The sequence below is a fragment of the Prionailurus viverrinus genome, chromosome B4, assembly GCF_022837055.1.
Source record: "Prionailurus viverrinus isolate Anna chromosome B4, UM_Priviv_1.0, whole genome shotgun sequence".
Classification (NCBI taxonomy): Eukaryota; Metazoa; Chordata; class Mammalia; order Carnivora; family Felidae; genus Prionailurus; species Prionailurus viverrinus.
This window is the reverse complement of record NC_062567.1, coordinates 36,499,244-36,523,516: the sequence shown is the minus strand read 5'-3', so window position 1 is coordinate 36,523,516 and position 24,273 is coordinate 36,499,244. Positions and strand designations below refer to the sequence as shown.

The 24,273-nt window shown below is 41.3% G+C and overlaps 1 protein-coding gene across 6 annotated transcripts in view; it reads right to left on the bottom strand.

Annotated features, from left to right (window-relative positions):
* DYRK4 (dual specificity tyrosine phosphorylation regulated kinase 4) overlaps positions 1-24,273 on the bottom strand; it is a 58,256-nt gene that overhangs the window by 30,638 nt on the left and 3,345 nt on the right. For 2 of the 6 annotated variants that reach the window (XM_047866092.1, XM_047866098.1), the window contains exons 3-7: positions 21,126-21,219; positions 3,696-3,776; positions 2,829-2,945; positions 1,936-2,074; positions 715-875 (exon numbers count right to left, since the gene is read on the bottom strand). In XM_047866092.1, coding sequence (XP_047722048.1) covers positions 715-875; positions 1,936-2,074; positions 2,829-2,945; positions 3,696-3,776; positions 21,126-21,212 — 585 coding nt within the window. In that variant the 5' untranslated portion in view covers positions 21,213-21,219. Of the gene's footprint in view, positions 1-714; positions 876-1,935; positions 2,075-2,828; positions 2,946-3,695; positions 3,777-17,826; positions 17,843-21,125; positions 21,220-21,830; positions 21,902-24,273 lie in introns of those variants that run through there. The other 4 variants (XM_047866093.1, XM_047866097.1, XM_047866094.1 and 1 more) reach the window with 4 other exon arrangements.

The window sequence follows — 24,273 nt, the reverse complement described above, 5'->3', positions numbered from 1 at the left end:
AAACCTAATGGACTAAGTATCACACACATCTGGACATCTTTGGAAGTGGACATTTCTTTCCAAAGCAAAAGAGACACTTTTCACTGCCCAGATTTCACCTTCAGGCTGGTAAGAGGCACTGTCCTGAGGAATTCTCAGATACAATCAGAAAGGAGGAGAGATTCATCTTTGCTAGGATCCATCTTTGGAAAACTGAAGAAAGTTGAGCATTAGGGACCAGGGGCTACAGTGACAAGAACTTTTTTTTTTTTTTTTGGTTGAGAGTAAATGGCAATTAAAATAAAATTGAAAGAGGTCCATGTGTGGACTTGTATGGAAGACCCAAAAAAGAGAATGCTGGGAAGAATGCATCTTATTCCATGGAGTCTGACCTTTCCAATGGGTCCAGGTTTGTGCACAAGAAGAGCTTGTGGGAATTTGCCAAGGATGCAAATCTGTTACCCCAAATACTCTTGGAGAAATCAGTATTGTTAGCAGAGTAGTTGTTATATTAATTGCATGTTTTCCCATTTTTAAACATGGCATGTTCCCATTTCCCATTTTTAAACATGGCATTTCTTTGGTTTAGAACCTACTAGAATCCTTCAGGATGCCTAGTCCAAGGTATATTGGCACCAAATGCTATAAAATACCCCACACTTTTTTCCTTTCCAGATTACCTCTTGTCCCCAAGCCCTAGGCCCCTGGAGATACCATGATCTACTCCCCTGTCACCTTCATATAGGAGCCATGTTCATCATCAAAACTCGTTTTGCTGAACTCAGGAGTCACGTGGAGCTTCTTTGCTTCCAGCCCCAGGAACCACAGCTCCGTGTAGCCCAGGATCTCACTTTGTTCATAAGAAGACAGCTGGTTCTTAAAAAACTTTAAGGCCTCTGTGTGAAAGACACTATCATTGTCAGTTGAGGCAACAAGGGGATTTTCCCAGAGGGCTGATGATGGCACCCCTTCCAGCTCATGAGTCAGTCACTCTTTTCCTCAACTAGATGGCTTACTAAGGATCATGTGTCTTTAATCTCACAGGATAAAAATGTAAAGGATAAATGTTAAGGTGTCATATTCATTTCAACAAATCAGGAGGGAAACACAAGAGAAGGGAAAGGGAGAATTTAGACCTCAAAAAGCTATGAGTTGCAGCAGCATGGTAAAAATTCCAGACATAAACCTAGTGTCAATAATAGTATGTAGTTATGGCAGCAGTTTCCAAGTTAATATGGTTTGGGGCTACACAAATGGTTTATCCTGGGAGGGTTTGCAAACTATAATGACTTCAAGGACCCAACAGGTAGTTTAAATGCAACTTTAAAGGGGCCCAGGAGATATTCCCACTCAAATCTGCAGCTAAGCCAATGAGTACCTCCAACTACAAGGAAGGAATGTGTGTTCACTCTTCTCTAACCCTCACTGATTGCCAGACCCCATCAGGTGTTTGGTGTTTGGTCTGAGGGCAGGTGGGGTAGGAGAGGGAACTGCTGGAAGGAAACAAGACATGAGAGAGAAAACCTGTGTGAAGGGCAGTCATGTGAAAGCTGAAAATGGCATATTCTTAGCTCAGAAGACAGAACCATGACCTAAGAGCACTAGGAGCAGATATCAGCTCTGTAAAGGCAGAACTAGCTCAGAACTGAAGTGATGTGGTCATGGATGGTTCCTGAGATTGTTTAAGAAGAAGGACAATAATTTCAAAGCTGCAAGTAAAGAGCTCTAAGCATTGGATAGTGTCGGCATAGTGGATATTGGTTCTCCTCCTTTGAATTCTAATAGAGGATGAATCTCTGAACCTTGTGAGAAGTCAGGCTCCTGGCCAAAAACTGATGTGTGATTTTTCTGGCCCAACACCTGGAAGTTTAGCCCTCCCCACACAGTTCATCTTGTGACACCTTGGCCATCTAGAACCAGCCCCCACTATACTCTGCTACCACTCCAGAGACATACCTGCTGCTGTCAGAGGCACCTTGTGCTTTCTTGGTGGTTTCTCCTCTGGCTTGGAATCTTGGGTTTTAATGCTTGAATGGAAAGGCATTTCTGAAGTTTTGAGCTCAGAAGCTGACATCTGATTGTGAGTCTGATTCTCCTGTCCAGACAAAGAGACTTGAAATAAAGGACTGCTTAGACTTCTCCGGGATGTCACAAACCATTTATCAGACCAAGGACACCCACATCCAGCCAGACTCTTCTCCTTCCTTCCCATGGAGAAAATGGTAATTATGAGACATTAGGTTTTCTCAATCTTCCTCTCAAAGGAATCAATCTCATGATTCTCTGTGAGGCCCATGCACATTACCATGTGTAGTTGACTACCCCAGTGACATCTTACTGCAGGAAGAAATGGAATAGTTTTTTTGTTGTTGGTTTTTTTTTGTTTTTTTTGTTTTTTTTTTTTTACTGCTGCTCTGGAGAAGGCCAGTTCCTAACTAGATAAAGTGACTTGACCAAGGGCACAAACACATGAACTTATGTGTCTATAATACCTCTTTAACTTGGCACTTTCTCACATCTCATTTGGCCCTTACACAAAAAAAGGGGACACTGGAGGAAAACAATTATTCTGTATTCTTCTACCATTTGTACATCAGACATTTCATTCTTCCTTTCCACAAAGAATCCTCATGACAATCCTATAGAGAGCCCATTTTGATTAAAGAAGGTCAGTGATTTATTCGATAAGGTTTGCATTCATTGTAAGGGGTGAGAACAGGACTAGAGCCCAAATATTCAGGTGCCATTGTGCTTTCCTCACCATCCTAGGCCTTCATAAACTTGGTTGTAGACTGAAGTCACATCTTTAACCTGCCTGCTCAGGGCCAGGTCCATTGCCCTGTACTTACCTGATACAGCAAGGGTGGCTTTAGCAAGATTTTGTTGCTGATGTGTGGGAGGTTAACCATGTTCTTCTTCCCCTTGGTATCCACAAAAGGGAGTGAAGTAATGCTGGTGTTTGTATTCTATACAAGAAGGAAGTGGATAAGGTACAGACGCCTCAGGCAAGAAATCTATGTCTTCAGGTAGTCATTTCTCCCAGGTTTCCCACCAGAGCAAGAATGAGCCTAAACCAAATACAGGCCTAAATCTATTTTCAAAGCTCTTGTAGAGAAAATAGAGTGGAAAAGCATATGGGCTGTGGGTTTGAATCCCTTCTCCATCACGTACAGCTGTAGACCTTGAATGGGTGACACAACTCTTCCTTTAAGTTTTAGTTATCTCTTCACTACCATGGGGACAAAAATGGGATCTACCTTATAAGGGTTTTGTGAGGTAAATGAGGCAACTCATGTAGAGTATTCCATAAGTGTTAGCCATTATTATCATCATTTCAATATCTTACAACCATAATATGGGGCAGTTCTTCCTGCTATATAATTTGCATCTTCCTTGGTATAACATAAGCTCCCACCTCCTCTGCATTATTGATTTGACCTCACTTGGACCCCTGCCCCCATGCATTGACTGACTGATTTATTGATTATGAGAGGTAGTCTATCTATTTATCTACCTATCTATCTATCTATCTATCTAGTGAATAGCAACATTTAAAACTGTGTGGAGATGAGTAAATGGTGATGTGGATAGAGTATATGCATCATATTATGCTGAGGTGACCAAAAATGCCTCTGAAAAGCTACCCTATAGCTGGGAAGCTATCCTACCTATCCTCATCCTTCCCTAGAGAAAACACACTAAGTATCACTTCCTACCTTAGGCAAGAGTCGAGTCTTTCTGAGGTTCTTGATCTTGGGAGGTGGCTTCTGGACTTGAACCAAAGGCTTACACTCAACCTAGATCAAGTACAACAGTATTGGAATAGTGCTTAGCATGCTATTACCTCAAGCTGTTGAGACATATGTTTTGCTTCATTATCACAATCAAGATACACTTGAAGCCAGCTCTCCTGACCCCAAAGCTAGGAAGAGCTAAGAGAGGCTCAAGAAGTACTGAATGAATGTACGAATGAATGCATATAGAAACAAGTGTTCTTTCTCACAGTGCTTATCCTGGATTGAATTTTACTATGGTTTTCATACTTTTTTAAAAAATCCATAGAAGCCTTTCTTCAAATAAAATCTTAATTAGGCACCCTGGACACGGGAAGAAGTCAAAGCTGAGCTGTTCTTTCTACAGAGAAGGAAATGCCCATAGTCTTGCCAAGGGACTCTTTATGCCCTCAGAGTGGCTCTGAAGGTGCCCTAGTGGAACCCACTAGAATACAGAAGACCAGCCTGAACACCAGTGATTGATCAGAAGAGACTTCACATCTAGAAAGGGGTCTGGAGGAAAAAGACCAAAACAGCAGAGCTGTGTCCCTCGAAGGGTGGCAAGCACACAAGGAAAGTGTGTGACATAATTGTATATAATACAAGATAACAGTTATCTAATGGTTATGCATTTATTTTAGTATCCACGTAAAAACTATAGCACATTAAACCTGTAATTTTGTAGTTGTTACTATGTAAAATGATATTAAACTTTAAGGCAAAGACAAAAACAAAAACAAAGTGTGAGTGTTATGGAGATATGGCAAAAACCATGAAGGTGGCACTGAAATGACTAAAGTTTGGCAAAAACAGGCTACAGTTTGAATCTAGGTTCTGCTCTTTGAAGCAGAACTCATGTAGCCGTCTCTTAGGGAACTGAATGACCCTTACCCAAAGCTGAGACAAGCTGGTGCCAGATCCACTTCTATAAAATTTGGTATACTGGCCACATTGAAATAGGAACTGGGTATAGTACTTTAATATCATCCAGCATAGCTAAGCAGTCTACAGAGCTATAATGAAGGGAACCATTTAGAATAGTACATCTTGACCTCCTAGAATAGGGACATGCTCTGAGGGAGAATGGGCTGCATAGAGCATGTCTCATAGCCTTACACCAAACTAATTTGATTTGTTAACATATACTAATGCAGGATTTGATTGTCTATTGAAAAGGCAATGATGCTATCTGAGAAAATACTGCAGTCACAAATCTCAGAGTCCCAACTTCTCATCAAATAAGTTTGTGGGACTAAAACTTATAACAATCACCAACAATGACAAGCTAGCATTGAGAACAAGTTGGGGAGACTGGACAGAAAAAAATATATTAACAAAACACAACTAAATACCAAACAAAGGGCATGAAGATTGAGTGTCAACAAAGAAGGAAGAGATCACTGTAAATAAAGTCTTCCCAGGTGGATGTGAGGAGGCTTTGTGGAAAGGATGTCGCTTGGCCTGGGCTTTAACTGGGAGGAAGGGTAGAGAGCATGTTCATTAGGTGAGACAATATCTGGGAATGCTCTGAGGGTTTCCACTGCTCATGCTGGGTAAGCTGGAGCAGAGGGTACACTGGATTATGGAAGGCACTGAATGCTAAGGTAAGATATGTGATCTTTATCTAATGGGCAATAGTGAATCACTGACAGTTTGTAAGGCTGGGAGTTACATATGCAGAGCAGTATTTCAGAAAGACCCTTCTAGCAGCAATGTGGCATAAAATAACGATTAGACAAACTCTGAAATCAGACCTTAGTTTTATTTATTTATTTTTTTTTATGAAATTTATTGACAAATTGGTTTCCATACAACACCCAGTGCTCATCCCAAAAGGTGCCCTCCTCAGACCTTAGTTTTAAATCCCAGCTCCACTACTGATTAGTTGTTTAACCTGGGGCAAGTTATTAACCTTTTTTTTCATGTAATATGGAGATAATAACAGTACCATCTTCCTAGGGTTGTTGTAAGTATTAAATGAGTTCATATGCATAAGGTGCTTAAACCAGTGCCTTGTATAAGCCAAGGGTAAGTGTGTGCTAGACCTCATTCTCCTCTTTTGTAAAATGAAGAGTGATTTTGGTTATTTCTCATGAAACAAGAAAATCATGGACTTAGAAATGATGGAGAATGAGCAAGATGATGCTGAACTTAAAATGGTTAAAGGAATTGAAGATGTTTAACATGAGAGAAGATAAAATATCTGGGAGGTTAACAATTCTGATACTGCCATCATATACACTGAAATCAGATGACTAAATAAATGGACTACAGATGACAGGAACCAGGTTTCCCAATGTTGGACTGGAATTTATAGATAATCAAGATCAACATCAACATTATCACTATGTGATAATAGATTAGAGTTGGAGACATAAGTAGGAACTCATGTTTAACTCAATGTACATACAAATGGTTACACATAGTTATATTTAAAAATATGTGTATATGCAAGGGTTAATACATGTGCGTGTGTGTGCGTGTATGTGTGTGCACACACACATACACGCACACACATTTCTTTGTTTTATTAGCTTGAGAGGTCCTAAAAGAAATAACACCCCAGTAGAAACAAGGGAACCTAACACTCACAGCTTGGTTTTTAATACCATTCTCCAGTAAAAGGAACCAAGCTCCTTAGAGAAATGATTGGTTCTAGGACTGAAAAAATGTACAAGATGAGCCTGGAGTATCTTCTAGTGACATAAAGTAAGGAAGGAGTAAAAAAAAAAACACAAAAACAATAACAAAACAAAAAAACACATTGATGAGAGTGTGTCATCATAGGAACCAGCTGAAAAAGTTCCCAATGGCCAAAGCTGGAACAATTGTAGCAACAAAATAGTGTTGGTTTGTAACACAAACTTTAAAGCAAATATCTATGAATCCATACAGATATAAATGAATGATTTAATAAAGAAATTGGCAGAAGAAAAGAAACAAATCTTCTATGCAGAAGAGTACCTAATATATTATACAGATTCTCCACCACAGAGGGTGGGAGCACAACTCCCCACTTCTTAAGCTGTGCATAGTGGCTGGTTTCCCAAAAGTATAACAAGGAAAGAAGAGAACAAAAGCAACTTTACAGGAGAAACCAGACAAACACTACCTCGGCCAGGTAATCTAGTCAACATCAGCAACCATGAAGCATGTAGATAGTAGGTGTCATTGATATAATTTGATGAAATGGCATTTTGCTTTAGTGGTCTTCTTCCCAAAGCCTACAACCCCAATCACATCATGAGAAAAACAGACAAATTCTGATAGAAAGGCAACCCACAATATACATGGTCAGTATTCCTCAAAACTGGCAAGGTCATTGAAAACAACCAAAGTCTGAGAAACTATCACAGCCAAGAGGAGCTTAAGGGGACATGACAGTGAAATGCAATGTGACATCCTGCATAGGAACATGGATAAAGGACATTAAGTGACAATTAAGGAAATCTGCCTAAAGTGTGGAGTTTAGTTAAAAATGTATCACTGTCAGTTCATTGTTGTAACTAAAATACCACACAAATACAAGATTTTTAATAGTAGGGGAAACTGGGTGTGAGGTATGGAGTGGTATAAGGGAACTCTGTAGTAGCTTCTCAGCTTTTCTGCAAGTCTAAAACTGATCTTAAATAAGTATATTAATAAAACAAACAAAACCCCTGAGGGGAGGGGTGATATCAGAAGGGCTATTGCTTATGACTCAGTATGAACTTGCTCTACGTGATCTGAAGGATGGAATGAGGTCAAAGTGTGGGATTTATAGAGAGGTAGTTTCGAGTTCAATAAAAAGAAGGATTTTCTAGAGCTTAAATGGACGGGAGTTCTTATGAGGTAGTGAGTTCTCCATCACTGGAAGTGCCAAGTCCACCTAATGAGCACCTGTGAGAAATGTGCATGGACTCGATGAGTGGGCAAGATATAACCTCCAAAGTCCTACCTGTCTCAAGACTCATTCCAGCGACCCCTAGGAGTGCATCTTGAGTGCACCCGTCATCCTCTCATGGAACCAACGTTGAGGACCATCGTATAGAACAATGTTTCCCAACTTTGTCATACCACACCACACATAAAAAATTATATTTGTGTGACACTCTGGGGCAAAAAGAGGGGGCAGCTCATAGACAGACTCTACCAACACAGGGTTCCAGCTGCCTCAGGCTCATCTGCCCTGAGGGCTGCTGATCTCTACAACTGTGCACACCTCTACCAGTGTGTCCTACAAGTTTACAAACTTTCTGCTTGTTTGTCTCCAGCAGCTTCCTCGAGAGACACATGATGGCCCATAACAACATTTCATTCTATCGTGGTATCCCCAGGAGGCAGGAAGAAGAGGGTGTGATCTCCCATATTCACAGTGGCAAAGCAGAATTTTTCCTTTAAGACCATGAGCTTTGTGGCACTGTTCTATGATCCCTGACTAACCTCTGAGCCAATGTAACAGGAATCTCTAACAGTCATGAGATCTATCTCCAAATTTAGCGTTCTCAGTGTAAAAAATGTTTTATTCACAGGGTACATAGCATAGGCAGTGACTCCTATGCTGTATAAAACCTGGGCACTGGCCCAAAGCTAGAGAAGCCTCTGGAGGAGCCAGGAGATAAAAAGACAAGATATCTGAGGATGCCACCAGGGCCCTTTCACGGCTTCTTGTTATGAGCATCACTGTTTTTGGAGGCCTTCTCAACAGCCAGGATTGAACTATGAAGCTCCTCTATTTTCCAGATTTCTTATACAAACATGTACTGCTTTTATAATTTAAAAATACTGTTATTTAAAAACAATATTATAACAAAGAACTCTAAATGGTTCATTGCAACACTAGCAGGGAAAGGCAGTGACAATGGCAGGGGGCACTCTTTCCGTGAGAGCCTGAAACAGAATCAGACCTGAGAAGACACTGTCAAGGAACCTGGACTCAGAGCCTCAGAGCATGGACACTGCACTGTACAGATCGAAAGAAGGGAAGGGAACCCCCATGTTCACAAGTGGGCTCAAGTTGCTAGGAGACCCCTGTGTTCACAAGTGGGCTCAGGTTGCTAAGAATCCCCCACGTCTAGGCCCATATTCAAATCTTGGGATTCTCCTGGGGTCTCCAGCTAGTCTTGCTGTCACTGGGTGATGATCCAGAGGGTCTAGGCACTGCCCCAACATGCATGGTGAGAAGGCTGGTCGATCAGAAGCCTGGAGTCTCAAATCCTGACCCTGGGCCCCTCCTCTACCTCTCTTGTGTCTCTGTCTTCTGAGCTAGAGACTCTTAGGTTCTCACACTTCTTTTGTTTTCTCAGCAAAAGAAAAAGGCAAATTCTATCTCACTACTTTGCAAAAGCCACCTCACCTTCCTCAAATAAAAGCTGAGTTTGGCTTCAAAGCTAATTCGAGGAAGGTGGGAAAACTGAAACCCAGCTGAAAGCTCCACCCCCCACCCACATCCCCAACATTCAGGCAAAAGAGGTAACAGGTGCTAAAACATTCCAGTTGCTTATTCCTGTGACTTGCTCTCAAGGATTCTTCCAGGAACACCTAGGTCCTGCCTCCCAGGCCAGGAGGATATACAGAATCACAGAGTTGGGATGGACTTTACTGATGCATTCATTTTTAACATATTTACTGAGCGTATCTATGTGTCAGGCAGTGTGCTAAGCACAGATCGCACAGTCCAGACGTTTCAAATTTACTGAAAAGCTCTTAAAATGTAGAATCTCCATCCTGACCCCAGACTCCTTAGTGGTGGGGCCTAGAAACCTGTATTTTTTAAAAAGTTTCCCAAGTGAGTAATGTGCAGCCAGAACGGGAGCCGCAATCTAATGCCATCCCCTCCTTGGGAATTCATCTCTTCCTGCCCTGAAGTTGGCTTTCTTTTATGTCCTTGATGTTTATGTTTCCTTCCTTATTTTTTGTGAATTCTTATCTCCCCTCAGCAAGAGTGTATGGCAACAAACATGAGGCCCCTCAAGAGTTTTCCCTCTGGATGGTTCATGTAGGGGGTCCCCACAGTGCCTAGCCATGTGTTAACATCCATGGCACCATAGTCACAAGAGCCTGGACTGAGCTGAGACCACCTGCAGAGACAATCTTGCATTTGCTGGGTGTCTGGGATGGGGGCAGTGCATGTCATCTTCCTTGCTGGTACAGTGGGATTAGCTATAGGCTGCTTCTAATGAAGGCTGCCTCTTCGTATGTTGTCACAGGGGCGTGCCTTTGTTATAAATCTGGATTATTCAACACAAGCTGACTGCAGTAAGCACAACCTCCCACTTGCAGGACTGAATGAAAATATTTTCAGAAACTTGCAAATTATCATTTATGATTTCCTACCATGGGTGGCATAATTGTGTGAGAATGGAGATATCCCTCCAAGACTCTGCCCACCATATCCCTAGTTTAGGCACCTGTTGTAATGGTCTCCTAAGCACTACCCTGCCCCTTCCCCAATCCATCCTCTACTGCCTAAGACCTCATAAATTAAACATGAACCTCTGATCTTGTTGCTGCACTCCTTAAACCTCCCCAATGACTTCCCAGGGCATGGATGTCCTGGCATAGAAACCTTCCCAGCTTCATCCCTTGTCATGGCCTTGGCCCTGACCTTTTGGCTCCAGAAATAATGAATGCCTTGCAGTTCTTAAACAACTTGTTGGTTCACATCTCAGCACTTCTGCTCCTGCTGTTTCTGCTTGGAATATTGTCTCATTGCCCAGTTGTCACCTTCCTCCGTTCCAAGTCCTTGTCATTGAACTTTGTCATTGTCCTTGAACTTCCAAGTTCAAGTCCCAGCCAAAGTGCCACATTCTCCATGAAGCCTCCATAGCCACTGCATGTGTAACTTTCCCACTACCCCATGCTTCATACTTGCTCTGACCACAGCATCTGCAAAGGTTTGTTACACAAGGTTGTCTTACATCTGCCTTCTTCTGCCAGACTATGAGACCCTTTAATAAAAAATCTGAGTCTTATTTCAGAATCCCAAGCCTAACATGGTATCTCACACATAGTAGTCACTTAAATATTTGCTAAAGGAAGGAAGGGAAGGAGAAGGGGCAGACTGAAGGAGCAGGAAATCCCTAGTACTTGTTCTCAAAGACTTGAGGTGACTCTCAGTCACCTGGGATGATGAGGGAGAATAAGGCGAGCTGAGGGCAAAGTACAGGCTAACAGCACCCTTCCACACCCAGGTGGGATATTATGTGATATTCCTCAAACACCCATGGCTTCCCAAGAATAGAGGAAAGGAAAGTAAATGGTTGACTGACAGAGATCACAGTCATGCAGGATGGGAGTCTCCTTCGTTTACAGATAACTCAGTAAACTGCAAGAAAAAGGCAATTTTATCCATAGCCTAATATCCAGAAACCTATAGACTCTGTTTCCTGGAGCCCTAATATCACCCTCATCAAGAGGTAAGTGGGGGTTAAGTGCTTGCCATAGTGATATGGGAAACAAAGACAAATGAAAAATTAAATTTCCTTACTGCCTACAGCCCATGGACAAGTTCTTGAAACAAGCAGAGTGACCTTCCTCTAGGAGCTCAGCTGACTCGATGATGATGCTTTGCTAGGGGCAAAAGGGAACTTTGGCTTAATATTATCCTGACACCCCACCCCCTCAGGATCCTGTAAATCTACTTTAACATATACAAATTCCTTTGGAAACTTCTTTTATCTCAACTCCCCCAAGATTTCTTGACAATCATACTCCAAGCTTATAGCCCCCTGATATACATCTGAAGGATCCCACGATGGAGGTTTTACTAAACAGTAATAAATCACGTCTTTCTAACAACAGCTAGCCCCTCAAGGTCCTGGAAACCTTGCTTCCAAAATTCCTTAGATAATTATGCTGTCCCTAACCCCCTCCCAACCTGAAGGTATATAATCACTCTTCACAACCCCAGTGCAGCTCTTTCTGTCCATGGGTCCTGTCCCTGTGCTTTAAGAAAATCACCTTTTTTTGCACCAAAGATGTCTTCAAGAATTCTTTCTTGGCCATTGGCTCCAAATCCCACCATCACCCCAAAACCCCATCAGGGAGGCAGTTGAGCTTGGATGTCAACTCTGCCTTGTTGATAGTCCACTCTCTCCCCCATGTCACCACATTCCTTCTCCTAGTGGCTTCCTCTCCCACCAGGGGCCAGTGCTCTCCTGCTCCCTGGCACTTCCTTTTGGAAGGAATGCTTCCTAGTCAGCAAATGCACACAAGAGAATTCCCCTGTCCATACCCTCTTCTCAAAGGTAGTTTCATTTTCAAAGAGAAAGCCTAGAAAAGAACATATTTTGATGCAAATGAATGAATCTCTATTCACACAAGACTTCCTGGTGCTGGGGAACTAGATAAAAGAGAAATCCCATGTCCTGCATCAGTGCCCTGTCCCTGGTGGCACTGTGCCTTCCTCTTCTCTACTTTGCATTCTCCTCAAGCCAAGCCCCCACAACAACATGTGTGGTTTACCCCTCCATCACAGGGGAGTATATTTTCTGCCGCTTTATAGATAGCTAAAGGATAATAGGTCAGGTCCTTTTGCAGGGCTCATTAGAACAGAACCTCAAGGCTCACTGTCTCATCTTATTACCTTGGACAGAGCCCTGGGTGTCCTCCTCATTGGCAAAGTTCAGGGGAGAACGCAACTGGACTCTCAGCAAGCATCAAGGCCACCCTGGTCTCCTGCCCCTGGGCCACCCAGCCTTTGCAGAAAGGCACACTTCCATCATACCACCCCACCTTGATCATACCTCACAGGCTATTTTTCTATTTTCTCAGCTGGCTCCTCCTTGTCTCTTCCTCTTCCCTGTTAATTAAAAAAAAAAAAAAAAAAAAAAAAATCCCCCAGTGCATGGCCAGGGTTGGATGAAGCTCAAGTTTGATGATATCAAATCACAGCTTCCTCCTTGCAGGCTCCATAATCCCTTCCCAGAAGCCAGAACAACTGAGAATTCAAAACAAATGCATTAATGCAGAGAAAGGATGTGATGAGAAGAGAGAAAAAAAAATCTTTGGGGATTCTATATAGAGCACAACAAGTTTGACAATTAGGCCCATCGGAGCACCATGAGAGCTGGGAGAAAGAGGCGGTTGCTAGGCTCCTCACATCCCCAGCTAAGGCATTAAGCTACTATCACTGCACAGAGCTTAGGCAAATTGCAGCATCTCTCCCATGGCTGGCTACTTCTAGCTAAGCTTCTGCCCTGAAAGTCCCTTTGGTGTGTGAAGAAGCCCAGGATGCCTGAACAGAAAAGAGTAGCCTCTTGCTTATACTCACAGCCAAGCCTGGACTCAGGAGACCCATTAGAAGAGTAAACACAGCCAACCACTTGGGAGGGCCAGACTTTCATCTCACTGATCCAGTATCCTCTCTGGAGTCCTGCCCACCAGGCTGTGTCCCTGGTGAAGGTGGAGGAAGGAGAGCCTTGGCATCCTTAGGGCTTGAGGGAGGGGCAAGAGCTTGAGTCTGAAAGCCCAGATGCTTGGAGCCATTTTCTAATGGATTTAGTGCATGGCCTAGGGGGAGACATCCCTTCTGATCTTCTGATAAATGAAGTTTGGACACTTATGGTGATGGAAGCCACCTTAGGAATCTGTAATCAAATGCCCTCATTTCACAAATGGAGAAAGAGAAGTTAAGGAGGCTATCCAAGTGACCTGTCCAAGATAACACAGCAGTAGCAAACCTGAGTCAAGAATCTATGCCACCAAGTGCCTTTTTACTGTACCATGCTGCCATCAGATGATGTCTGACCTCTTTTGTGTTCTGCCATGAAACTGAATGGGAAGAGATTATAAAGCATTTCCCCTTCAAAGGTCTCTAAATACAAAATAAGATCATGCCTTTATTCTGATGGTGCCTGGATAAAGTTGCCAATAGATAGAAACATTCAGAAAGCAAGAATTTATTCTATAAATTAGACACTAAATTCTTGCCAATAAAAAGTAGATTTATGCATCCTCTAAGAGTTAGAGTAGCTGATTTCTAAGGTTCTATTCCCATTGATTCAGATTCATCCAATGCATTTGCAAAAGTTATTCCTTCTGCCTGAAATGCCTGCCTTCCAACTCACCACACAACCTCTTTGCATAACCCCAGCAGGACATCATTCACTTTGAAAAAAAATATGAATAATGAGCCCTATAACTTGTACCCCTTGATGGGACTGTAGCTGATTGGCATGCCATTGAAGCACGATCATGTACCTGGGCAGTAACAACATCTTAAGAAAACTTTCTCTAGGCCCTCATAGAATTTTGTTTCTACTTTAGTGACTACACTAACCATGCCCTATTGTCATGTATCTTTTTACATGTTTATGTCCCTCACTATACTATGCACACACAAAAAGGAGATATATATATGTTTATTTTTGTGTCCTAGCACTGAGGATAATGCTTGGCCCAAAGTTAGCTCTCAATAAACACTTGTGGGATGGTTTATGAAAGAATTCATCCATCAAAGGTCTTTAAAGCTTCACAGAAGAGAAAAAAAGTACTTGACTCTAAAGTCAGATATTCACTGGAATTCTTACTCTGCTACTTGCCAGTAGTGTGACCTTGGCAAGCAATTTGTCTTCTCTCAGGCTCAGTTTCCTTTTCTGTAAAATAAGACTAGTAACCTTACAGTAAAACTAAAAACAAAAACAAAGCACTCATGCACACAGACACACACAAAAATAAGGTACTGTGAGTAAGAACTAGCAGAGACTATAGATACCAGAATCAGAAACCTTCCCCCTCAAAAGCTCCAAAAACTGAAATTATCAGGTAAAAACTAAAAAACAATCATGTGTGATACGCTTAAAGAAATAAAAAAGACTAAAATATAAGCTACCATGCAAATAACCAGATTTAAAAATAAATAAATTAGAACTTGGAAAAATAAAAAATATATATAAAAATTGAAACTTAAACCTTGATGAATGGACTTAATAAAAATAAAAAATATTTAAGCAAAAAAGGCAGAACCAGGCACTTCACAGAAGAAGAAACACAAATGCCAATTAACATACAAAAAAAGACTCAATCTCATTAATCATCATCAAAATGCAAATCAAAATACAATAAGATATTGGTACCCATCTACCAAACTAGCACATAGAAAGCCATACAATAATAAGTGATAGAAAGGATGAGGAACCATTAGAACTCACACATACTGCTGGCCGCAAAGTACTTTGATACCAATGTTTTAGAAAAGAGTTTGGCGTTATCCAGTAACGTTAAGCATCTACATACCCTGACACCCAGCAATTTCCCTCTTAAGGTGTCTACTCTAGAAACCCTGCATATATGCACTAGCAGATGTGCACAACAACATTCATAGCAGCACCATTTTTGATAGCAGAAACCAGCAAAAAACCACATGCCATCACCTGCAAAACTGCAAGAAGTGTGATACGCCCATACAATTGAATACAGCAGTGAAACTGATTTACAAACAGGTTCCTGTGAACAGAAGGATTGATATGGACAGTACCTAAGGGACATAGGCACTGAGCAATCAGAATGGAGACCTGATCAATCCAAGCCAGATGCTGTACCAGGGTATGCTGACTTAGTACTGGGCCTGAGAAGTGACTGTAGAACAAAAACTGAACAGCACGATTCCATGTATATAAATCCAAAAACATGCAAAATTAAACAATACATAGTTTAGAAGGCTTATAAACATGTAGAGAAAGAAATGAAATAACATGTAAAAGAGTGGTTACCTCAGAGGGGTCAATGTAACGTAAGATGGGAAGAGACACATAGGAGACTTCTTCCTTAAACTTCCTTAAACTGTGTAATATATACCCACAAGGGTGTTCATTGCATTATTATTCTTTACACCCTACACACATACTTAAATATTCTTTTATATATTCGATATTTAATAATTTTTAAAAAGCATTAATCAATTATAGATAAAATCTGAATCCCGATTTCAGTTTTTGTTTTTTTTTAATTTTTTTAACGTTTATTTATTTTTGAGACAGAGAGAGATAGAGCATGAACGGGGGAGGGTCAGAGAGAGAGGGAGACACAGAATCGGAAACAGGCTCCAGGCTCTGAACTGTCAGCACAGAGCCTGACGCGGGGCTCGAACCCACGAACTGTGAGATCATGACCTGAGCTGAAGTCGGACGCTTAGCCGACTGAGCCACCCAGGCGCCCCCCGATTTCAGTTTTTATTAGCAGAATGGTTTTAGGTAACTTGCTTAATCTAATCTCTTTGTATCTCAGTTTCCTCCTCTATAAAGTGGGGGTGATAACTGCCTCAATATTGCTGAAAGAAGCAAAGGTAAAAGGCTAAACATACATAGGGGAGGAGGTCGTATTTCTAACATATCTGGATCTCCACCTCCAATGTCACTTTCAATGGAAGTTGCCTATTCAGTCTGATTAATTCTGATACTCAGAGAAACTCTCCATGTCTGCCTGTTTCACTTCCTTGTCACAGCAACAGAAGGCAATCTGCAGTCTTTCTCTCTCCAAACCAAGAGCACCAATGGGAATGCAAAACAAAGGAACTGGTACTTATTATGTAGATCTCAGAAGGAAGCATGGGTCCCAATGAGAAAATGGGAAAAAGTAAGTAAGCACTCTCCTTTGGGAATGGATGTGTTGGCTTTCTTTCTCTCTTCAGCTATAATTGACTGTGACTTCTGTTTCTTTGCAATACCCAATGGTCAGAATGCTTGTTTTTCCTATGGAGCACCAATAAAGAAATGAGATGGTGTAAACCCTCAGATCTTTTTTCACTGTGGAAGACTCATTACTAAGTCTGTCTGCTACAGGAAACCCCTTTCTGTTCAATGAAGAGGAGGGAAGGTAAAAGAAATCAATATTGAATGGCCCTCCGCCGGCAAGCTCATCCTCTTATCTCATTAATTTCCACTGCAACGGGAGAGGGGGTTGGTAGGAATAACTATACCAAGTTTCACAACCAAGAAAGAGCCTTAACAATCTAACCAAGGTCTCATAGCTGGTGTCTAAATAGACATCTGTCCCCACATGATAGAAAAGAACTTTAAAAAAAAAAAAAAGTGTTCATGATCCCAAGAGATTCTGATTTCAGTGGCCTTTAAAACCTTTCCCAAGCCTGGGTGGCTCAGTGGGTTGAGCATCCGACTTCAGCTCAGGTCACGATCTTGCGGTCCGTGAGTTCGAGCCCCGCGTCAGGCTCTGGGCTGATGGCTCGGAGCCTGGAGCCTGTTTCCGATTCTGTGTCTCCCTCTCTCTCTGTCCCTCCCCCATTCATGCTCTGTCTCTCTCTGTCTCAGTAATAAATAAACGTTAAAAAAAAAATTTTTAAAAATACCTTTCCCAAGTGATTTTAAATATCCAATCAACATTGAGAACCACTGGTCTAATTCCATCTCAGCTCTCACTGATGAGGAAAATAAGGGCTGGTCTGTACCATTCTCGGCATTAACCTGCAACATCTGACCTTTCTATAAAGAATTTCAATTTTAAGCTTCAGGAGAGATGGGATTGTTTTGTTTTGTTTTGTTTTGTTTTGTTTTGATCTGTTTTGTTTTGATCTGTTTTGTTCTCCACATCCCCAGCACCTAGAACAGTGCCTGGAATGAGTAGGCACTCAATAAATAATTGTAGAGGGAAAAAATAAATAAACACTTTCCTAGTTTCTATTCCACAAGTACACATTGAGTTTTAATCTGTGTGAGGCACTGTCCTAGGTTCCAGGCATTTAGCACTGAACCAGACAAACAATATCTATGCTGTTACAGCACTTCTGTTCAAGAACAGCACTATTCAATAGAAACATCATGCAAGCCACGTGTGAAATTTTAAATTTTCTGGTAGCCACATTTAAAAGTAAAAAGAAACAGGTGAAATTAATTGTTATGTATTTTATTTGACACATCATTTGCAGAACACTACCTTAACATGTAATCAGTATAAAATTTTTTACAGTGTTATCAAGGAGTTAACATGCTACAAAACCCACCCAATTATAAAAAGTTATCAGTAAGGTACTTTACATTCATTTCCTCACACCAAGTCTGTGAAACATGGTGTGTATCGTTCACAATGGCAGCATACCTCCAATTGGACAAGACCCATGTCAAGGGCTCCGTAGCCTTACATGGCCAGTGGCTGCACTATTGGTCAGTGTAGTTCCACAGGGCAAGGCAGACAGTAAACAAGTACACAAACAAATACAGAATATAATTAGAAAGGGTGTTGAGGAAGGCTTGTCTAAGGAGGTGGTACTCAGAAATCAAGTGACTGGAAGGATAGAGGATAAATAACAGAACCTGTTCTTCCAGTGTTGAAAATAGGAAATGTATCTTTAGAGGGCTTAGTTAGGAAGTCCTTTGTAGCTCCTATTCATCAACTGTCAGAAAAGCTGTAAAGTAACACTCTATACTAACAGAGTTCCCTTCCCCAGACTTCTCCCAGGTTCTACTCCTAAATGGTCTAAGAGAGACCCCGGAGTGCTGCTAGGTCCTCCAGGCCCAGAAGCTGGCCGTTAGGCAACACGTTTTCTATGAACAGAGTTACGGAAGAGCCAGATATCATCCAACCTACTAGCTGAGATAACTGTGATGTTCCCTCTGCTGGCAGTCAGGACAAACTATAACACAGGAGCATTTTCCTCAAGTGCGGAGAGATCCTGTGTCATTGGGAGCCACTGTGAGAGCCCTGGGATCTTTGCCAGCTAAGTGGAGAGGACAGAGACTCTCCACAGGCATCCAAGGCAAATGACTTCCTGCAGAGATCTCTCTGTGGCAGATGGCTCTTTAATATTTAGTCAAATGAATGGGGGCATTTTTTAAAGCATCCTACATTACTATCCGAAGATCACGCTGTTGTCTTAAATCCAGGTGAAATCAATTATTAAAAACAACATTTTAAAACTCTCTTAGCTGGGGCCACCTGGGTGGCTCAGTCGGTTAAGCGCTCGACTCTTGGTTTCGATTATGATCTCACAAGGTTCATGAGTTTGAGGCTCGCATCAGGCTCTGTGCTGACAGTGCAGATTCTCTCTCTCTCTCTCTCTCTCTCTCTCTCTCTCTCTCTGTCCCTTCCCTGCTTTCTCACTCATGCTCTCTCTCTCAAAATAAATAAACTAAAAAAAAAAAACTCCCTTAGCTGAAATACTACCAAGATCCATATTTAAAATAAATATTTATTATTATAAATATTATAGTTATAACTTAGAAGATTAAATATTGTGAAAAAAATATACATTATTATCAATTCATTCAAAAATTCAAAATATTTTTTCCAACACTTGCTTGGGGCAGTTGATAGGCTGAGATTCAGAGCACTCTTCTCATCTTCCATGTGTTTTTAGGTCAAGAGATTATAATTCCTTCTTTTCATCCTCCAATTAATATGATTATCCACCGAAACCCAAGATTTCATATGCTGTGGATGGTTATTGACTTGTTTTCATTTCCTTACTTAAGCCTATTCAGCTCAACTGGATAAGAAGTCCATTGGGGAAAATGAACAGATAGTGAAATGACATTTATTTATGGCCCATAAGAATAATTACCAATGTAAAGACAATAGTTATAAGTTTAGATGGTATTTTTTATTATTGATTTTTTTTAAAGTAGGCTCCATGCCCAGCGCAGAGCCCAACATGGAGCTCAATGTGGGGCTTGAACTTATATGACCCTGAGATCAAGATCTGAGCTGAGATCAAGAGTTGGACACTTAACCGACTGAGCCACCCAGGTGCCCCTAGACAGTATTTCTAAATGGTGTTGTCAATTGCTGGCAGTTACAAAAAATACAACATAAATGAATTTTTATTCAGCATGATTTTTAAATTTTTTTTTGACAATTCTTGTTGTGGCAACTATAGCAGAATAGGTTTTCCTTAAAATTAATATAAATATATGAAGGAATTTTATAGGACAACATTTAACAGAGTTGACATGACTCAGCAAAGAGGCAATGAATAGAGTGGTTAAGAATATGGGTTTGGGGCTCCTGGGTGGCTCGGTGGGTTAAGGGTCCAACTTTGGCTCAGGTCATGATCTCACAGTTTGTGAGTTCAAGAGCCACACTGGACTCCAAACTGGTAGCCTGGAGCCTGCTTGGGATTCTCTCTCTCCCTCTCTCTCTCTGCCCTTCCCCCACTCATGCTCTGTCTCTCTCAAAATAAATAAACATTAAAAAAAAGAATATGGATTTGAATTCCATCTGCCACTCAATGGTTTATGGCCATGGCTAATTAACTTCACTTGAATCTCAGAAATCGGGATAATAATTGTACTTGCCTCTAAGATTCATGTGAGAGTCATCCAAGCACTCAGTAAACAGGAGCTCAAGCAGATTAAAACAAATGTAAGTTGCAAAACTCATGGTGATTTTTCTAAGTCATGACCAAGACCATTCTGTTTGTATAATAGTTTTAAATGTGAACAGAATGTTGTCTTTATTATCCTGTTTGATGTAGATTTACTATTTTAAATTAAATATTAATTTTTGCTTTGTCAAAAGAAATGTTTTAGGTATTAATAAATTTTTGTACCTATGAATTATAAAATAATGGTTTTGTTGTATGTGATAATGGCAGGGATAGGGATGGGGAACAACGGACATCAGGATTCATTTTTATGAGTTATAACCCTGAGGGGGAGAAGGCCAGGGTTAAATCAGCAACACTGCTTGGAGGAGGTGACCTAATAGTCATAATTTTAAGGAAGTGGTGTGTGATCTACAGGGAGGAAAACTTTCACCAGGCCTCAGATAGGCTGCTGAACTCTGGTTCTTCGAAGCACTGACACGAGCAGGACTCAAAGTCAAACCTAATGCCCCAGACTCAAGTTTGCCGCAGAATTTTCAGAGCAAGGACCCCAAATAATACGATCTTTTGAGGAAAGTGTGAAATTCAAACTGAGGGCATTAGATGAAAAAGTACGCCTGATTTAGAAGTAGATCTTGTGATCACAAAGTCACCACATCACAAAATTACCTTCAGTGCTGTGGCATTTTACTAGTTTTGAGGTAAAAAGGAAGGCACCATGTCTGTGTTAGGGAACACACACACACACACACACACACACACACACACACACAAATTTCTTGCATACATGTTTGGAACATTCTGGGACACATCTAGTGTGGTTCCAGAAATACGGAGCGCAATACAAGACACTGTAGAAGAGACATAGCCTCAGGCTACCTGTTCGATGAAGGCCCTGCAGTTCTGGAGTTCATGACACTACACTCTGGCCTTGTAGCCAATTTCCCTCCAAGCCCGCCCAGACCTGGCTCTACCAACCAGCCTGGTCCACCCACAGTTCCCTTCCCCTCACACTGTCATCAGAGGTGCTTGGGGCACAGTGATCACCACTGGGTCCAGGGTCCCCAAGTCTTCATAATGATACCCCTATTCCCCAAATGAAATTCAAGGATCTTTACCTTCACAGGGTTGACATCCTGTTTCTTTCTTGTTTTCAAAACTGGGAAGGATGTTAAACTGCATTTCCTTGGCTTTTTAGCATCCATTGTAGTCCTACAGGAGGAAGGGTAGAAAGAAAATTGGCAGTAGGAGCAAAGTGTCAGTAACGTCCCCAACACCCAAGGCGGGAAGAACACAGGGCAGGCTTGGAGACAGAAGTAGGTGGCGGGCCTGAAACAGTGACTGAGTCTCTGTTACTCCTTTTGTTTCCCTTCTGGTGACTGATGATGTCAGGAGAGGGGGCGTCTTGGCATGAGACTTTGGGAGCTCAGAGCAGAGGGAGATGGCAGCCAAGGAAGAAAGATGAGCTAATAATGTGGCCAGCAGTTTAGGACACCAAACAAAAAGACCCATTTCCTCTAGCTCACTGCAAAGTAAAACATTCTCTTGCCACACACACCTTACACTCTGAAAGATACATACATTAGCAGTTACTTGGTAGCTGAATGCCTATAGAAAAAGAAAAAAATGACAATTGGTAGAAATGCTTTCCCTGGATCTCATTTAGCCATTTTTGCACCTTCTTTACTCAGGGCACAGCTCCATGAATAATGAACTCGCTGCAAGAGGAAGAACTAATTCAACTTAAGTTTATGGCATCTAGTCAAAGTGGTGATTTATGTGAGTGGAAGAGTCTTAGAGGCTCTCATGCCACTGCTACACACCTGTTCCACAAGCAGATGGATGCTGGAACTCTGCTTTGTGTCCCTTGGAAGTCCCTGGTCAGCCTCCAACTCTAGCAAGAGCCAAGGGAATCGGGAATATATGAATAAGGACAGAAAGGGAATCAGCGCAAATGTTATCCTGGCTTCTGCCTACCATTCCATTGCTTAGGTTCTTACAGACACTATAATAGTGACAGCATCACAATTTTGAAATTATTCAGAGGACTGAAGACAAGTCATGCCCACTGTTCTTGCAGCATAATGTTGGAAAATCAGAAATTACTTGTCTCTATATAAGGAGAAGTTTAAAAATGCAGCAATATGTATTATAGACTATGATGCGATCATTTAAAAAAATGAAGCAAATTTCTATGTATGCCTGTAATATACTGAATAAAACAGAATAATATGAATGATTCCATATTTATTTAAGAAAAACCAAGATGTCTGCATGACTTTACACAGGCATATTGAGGAATATAGAAAATTAAACCATAAAGTTAATTACCTTTGAGGGACAGAGCTGAGAGAGGGGGGTGGGGACTTTAATTTTAACACACACACACACACACACACACACAATATAAAAAAAGTCCTTCCCACCAACAGTGCAAAAGGGTACCTGTTTCGTGCCCCCATGTTTATAGTGGCACTTCCAACAATAGCCAAATTATGGAAAGAGCCTAAATGTCCATCAACTGACAAATGGATAAAGAAGATGTGGTTTATATATACAATGGAATACTACTTGGCAATGAGAAAGAATGAAATCTGGCCATTTGCAGCAACATGGATGGAACTGGAAGGTATTATGCTAAGTGAAATAAGTCAGTGAGAGAAAGACAGATACTATATATGTTTTCACTCATATGTGGATCTTGAGAAATTTAACAGAAGACCATGGGGGAGGAAAAGGGGGAGAGAAAGGTACAGAGAGGGAGGGAGGCAAACCATAAGAGATTCTTGGATACTGAGAACAAACTAAGGGTTGATGAGGGATGGGGGAGAGGGGAAAGTGGGTGACGGGCACTGAGGAGGGCACTTGTTGGGATGAGCACTGGGTGTTGTATGGAAACCAATTTGCCAATAAATTAAATAAATAAATAAATAAATAAATAAATAAATAAAGTCCTATGCAAACAGTATGGTGGCTCCTCAAAAAATTAAAAGTAGAACTACCCTATGACCCAGCAATTGCACTACTAGGTATTTACCTAAGCGATACAGGTGTGCTATTTTGAAGGGGCACAGGTACCCCAATGTTTATAGCAGCACTATCGACAATAGCCAAAGTATGGAAAGAGCCCAAATGTCCATCGATGGATGAAGCGATAAAGAAGATGTGGCATATATATATACAATGGAGTATTACTCAGCAATCAAAAAGAATGAAATCTTGCCATTTGCAACTACATCAAATCAAAAAGAATGAAATCTTGCCATTTGGATGGAACTAGAGGATATTATGCTAAGCAAAAATAGTCAGAGAAAGACAGATATCATATGACTTCACTCATATGAGGACTTTAAGATACAAAACAGATGAACATAAGGGAAGGGAAGCAAAAATAATATAAAAACAAGGAGAGGGACATAACATAACAGACTCTTAAATACAGAGAACAAACTGAGTGTTGCTGGAGGGGTTGGGGGTGGGGGGAATGGCTAAATGGGTAAGGGGCATTAAGGAAGACACTTGTTGGTGTGAGCACTGGGTGTTATACATAGGGGATGAATCACCGGAATCTACTCCTGAAACCATTATTGCTCTATATGCTAACTAACTTGCATGTAATTAATTAATTAATTGATTGATTTAAAAGTCCTATGCAAAAGCAAACAAAAAGTAATAGTTGCTTCTCTTCAAATGATCATAATGTCCCTTCTTTGTTCCCTTCCTTCTTTCATTTCTACAAACATTGCTGAGATAATTCCTCTGACAAACCAGACATGGCCTCTGCCCTCAAGGAGAGTTTGTAATCTAGGAGGGGAGACACATGGACATTACAACGTACATGATCATTACAATGCATGTGATCATGGCATTAATAGAGGCCTGTGCAAAGAGCTAATGGAGCACACTTCCAGGGATGACTAACGTCTGTTGGAAGAGCCAAGGAAGCCTCTGCACTTAAGCAGAGTAGAATTGTCCTTGCGGAATAAACAGGACAGGAATGGAGTCGAGGACAGTTGGAGAAGACTGTGTAGGCACAAAAAGTATGAAAGAGCAGTGCCTTCTCCAGAAAGTGTGAGTACATGGACATTGCTGGTGGAGGGCCAGAGAGCTGGTTAGACTGTAAAGAAAGGGTCGCATGGTTTATTCTAAGCCTGAAAAAATCAGACTTGTACTTTAGGATCATCTCTCTGGCAATGCCATGGAGCAAGGTTTGGAGGAGCTCAAGTAGGAAGCTGTCTGGAGCATCTAGGCAAGGCATGATGCGGG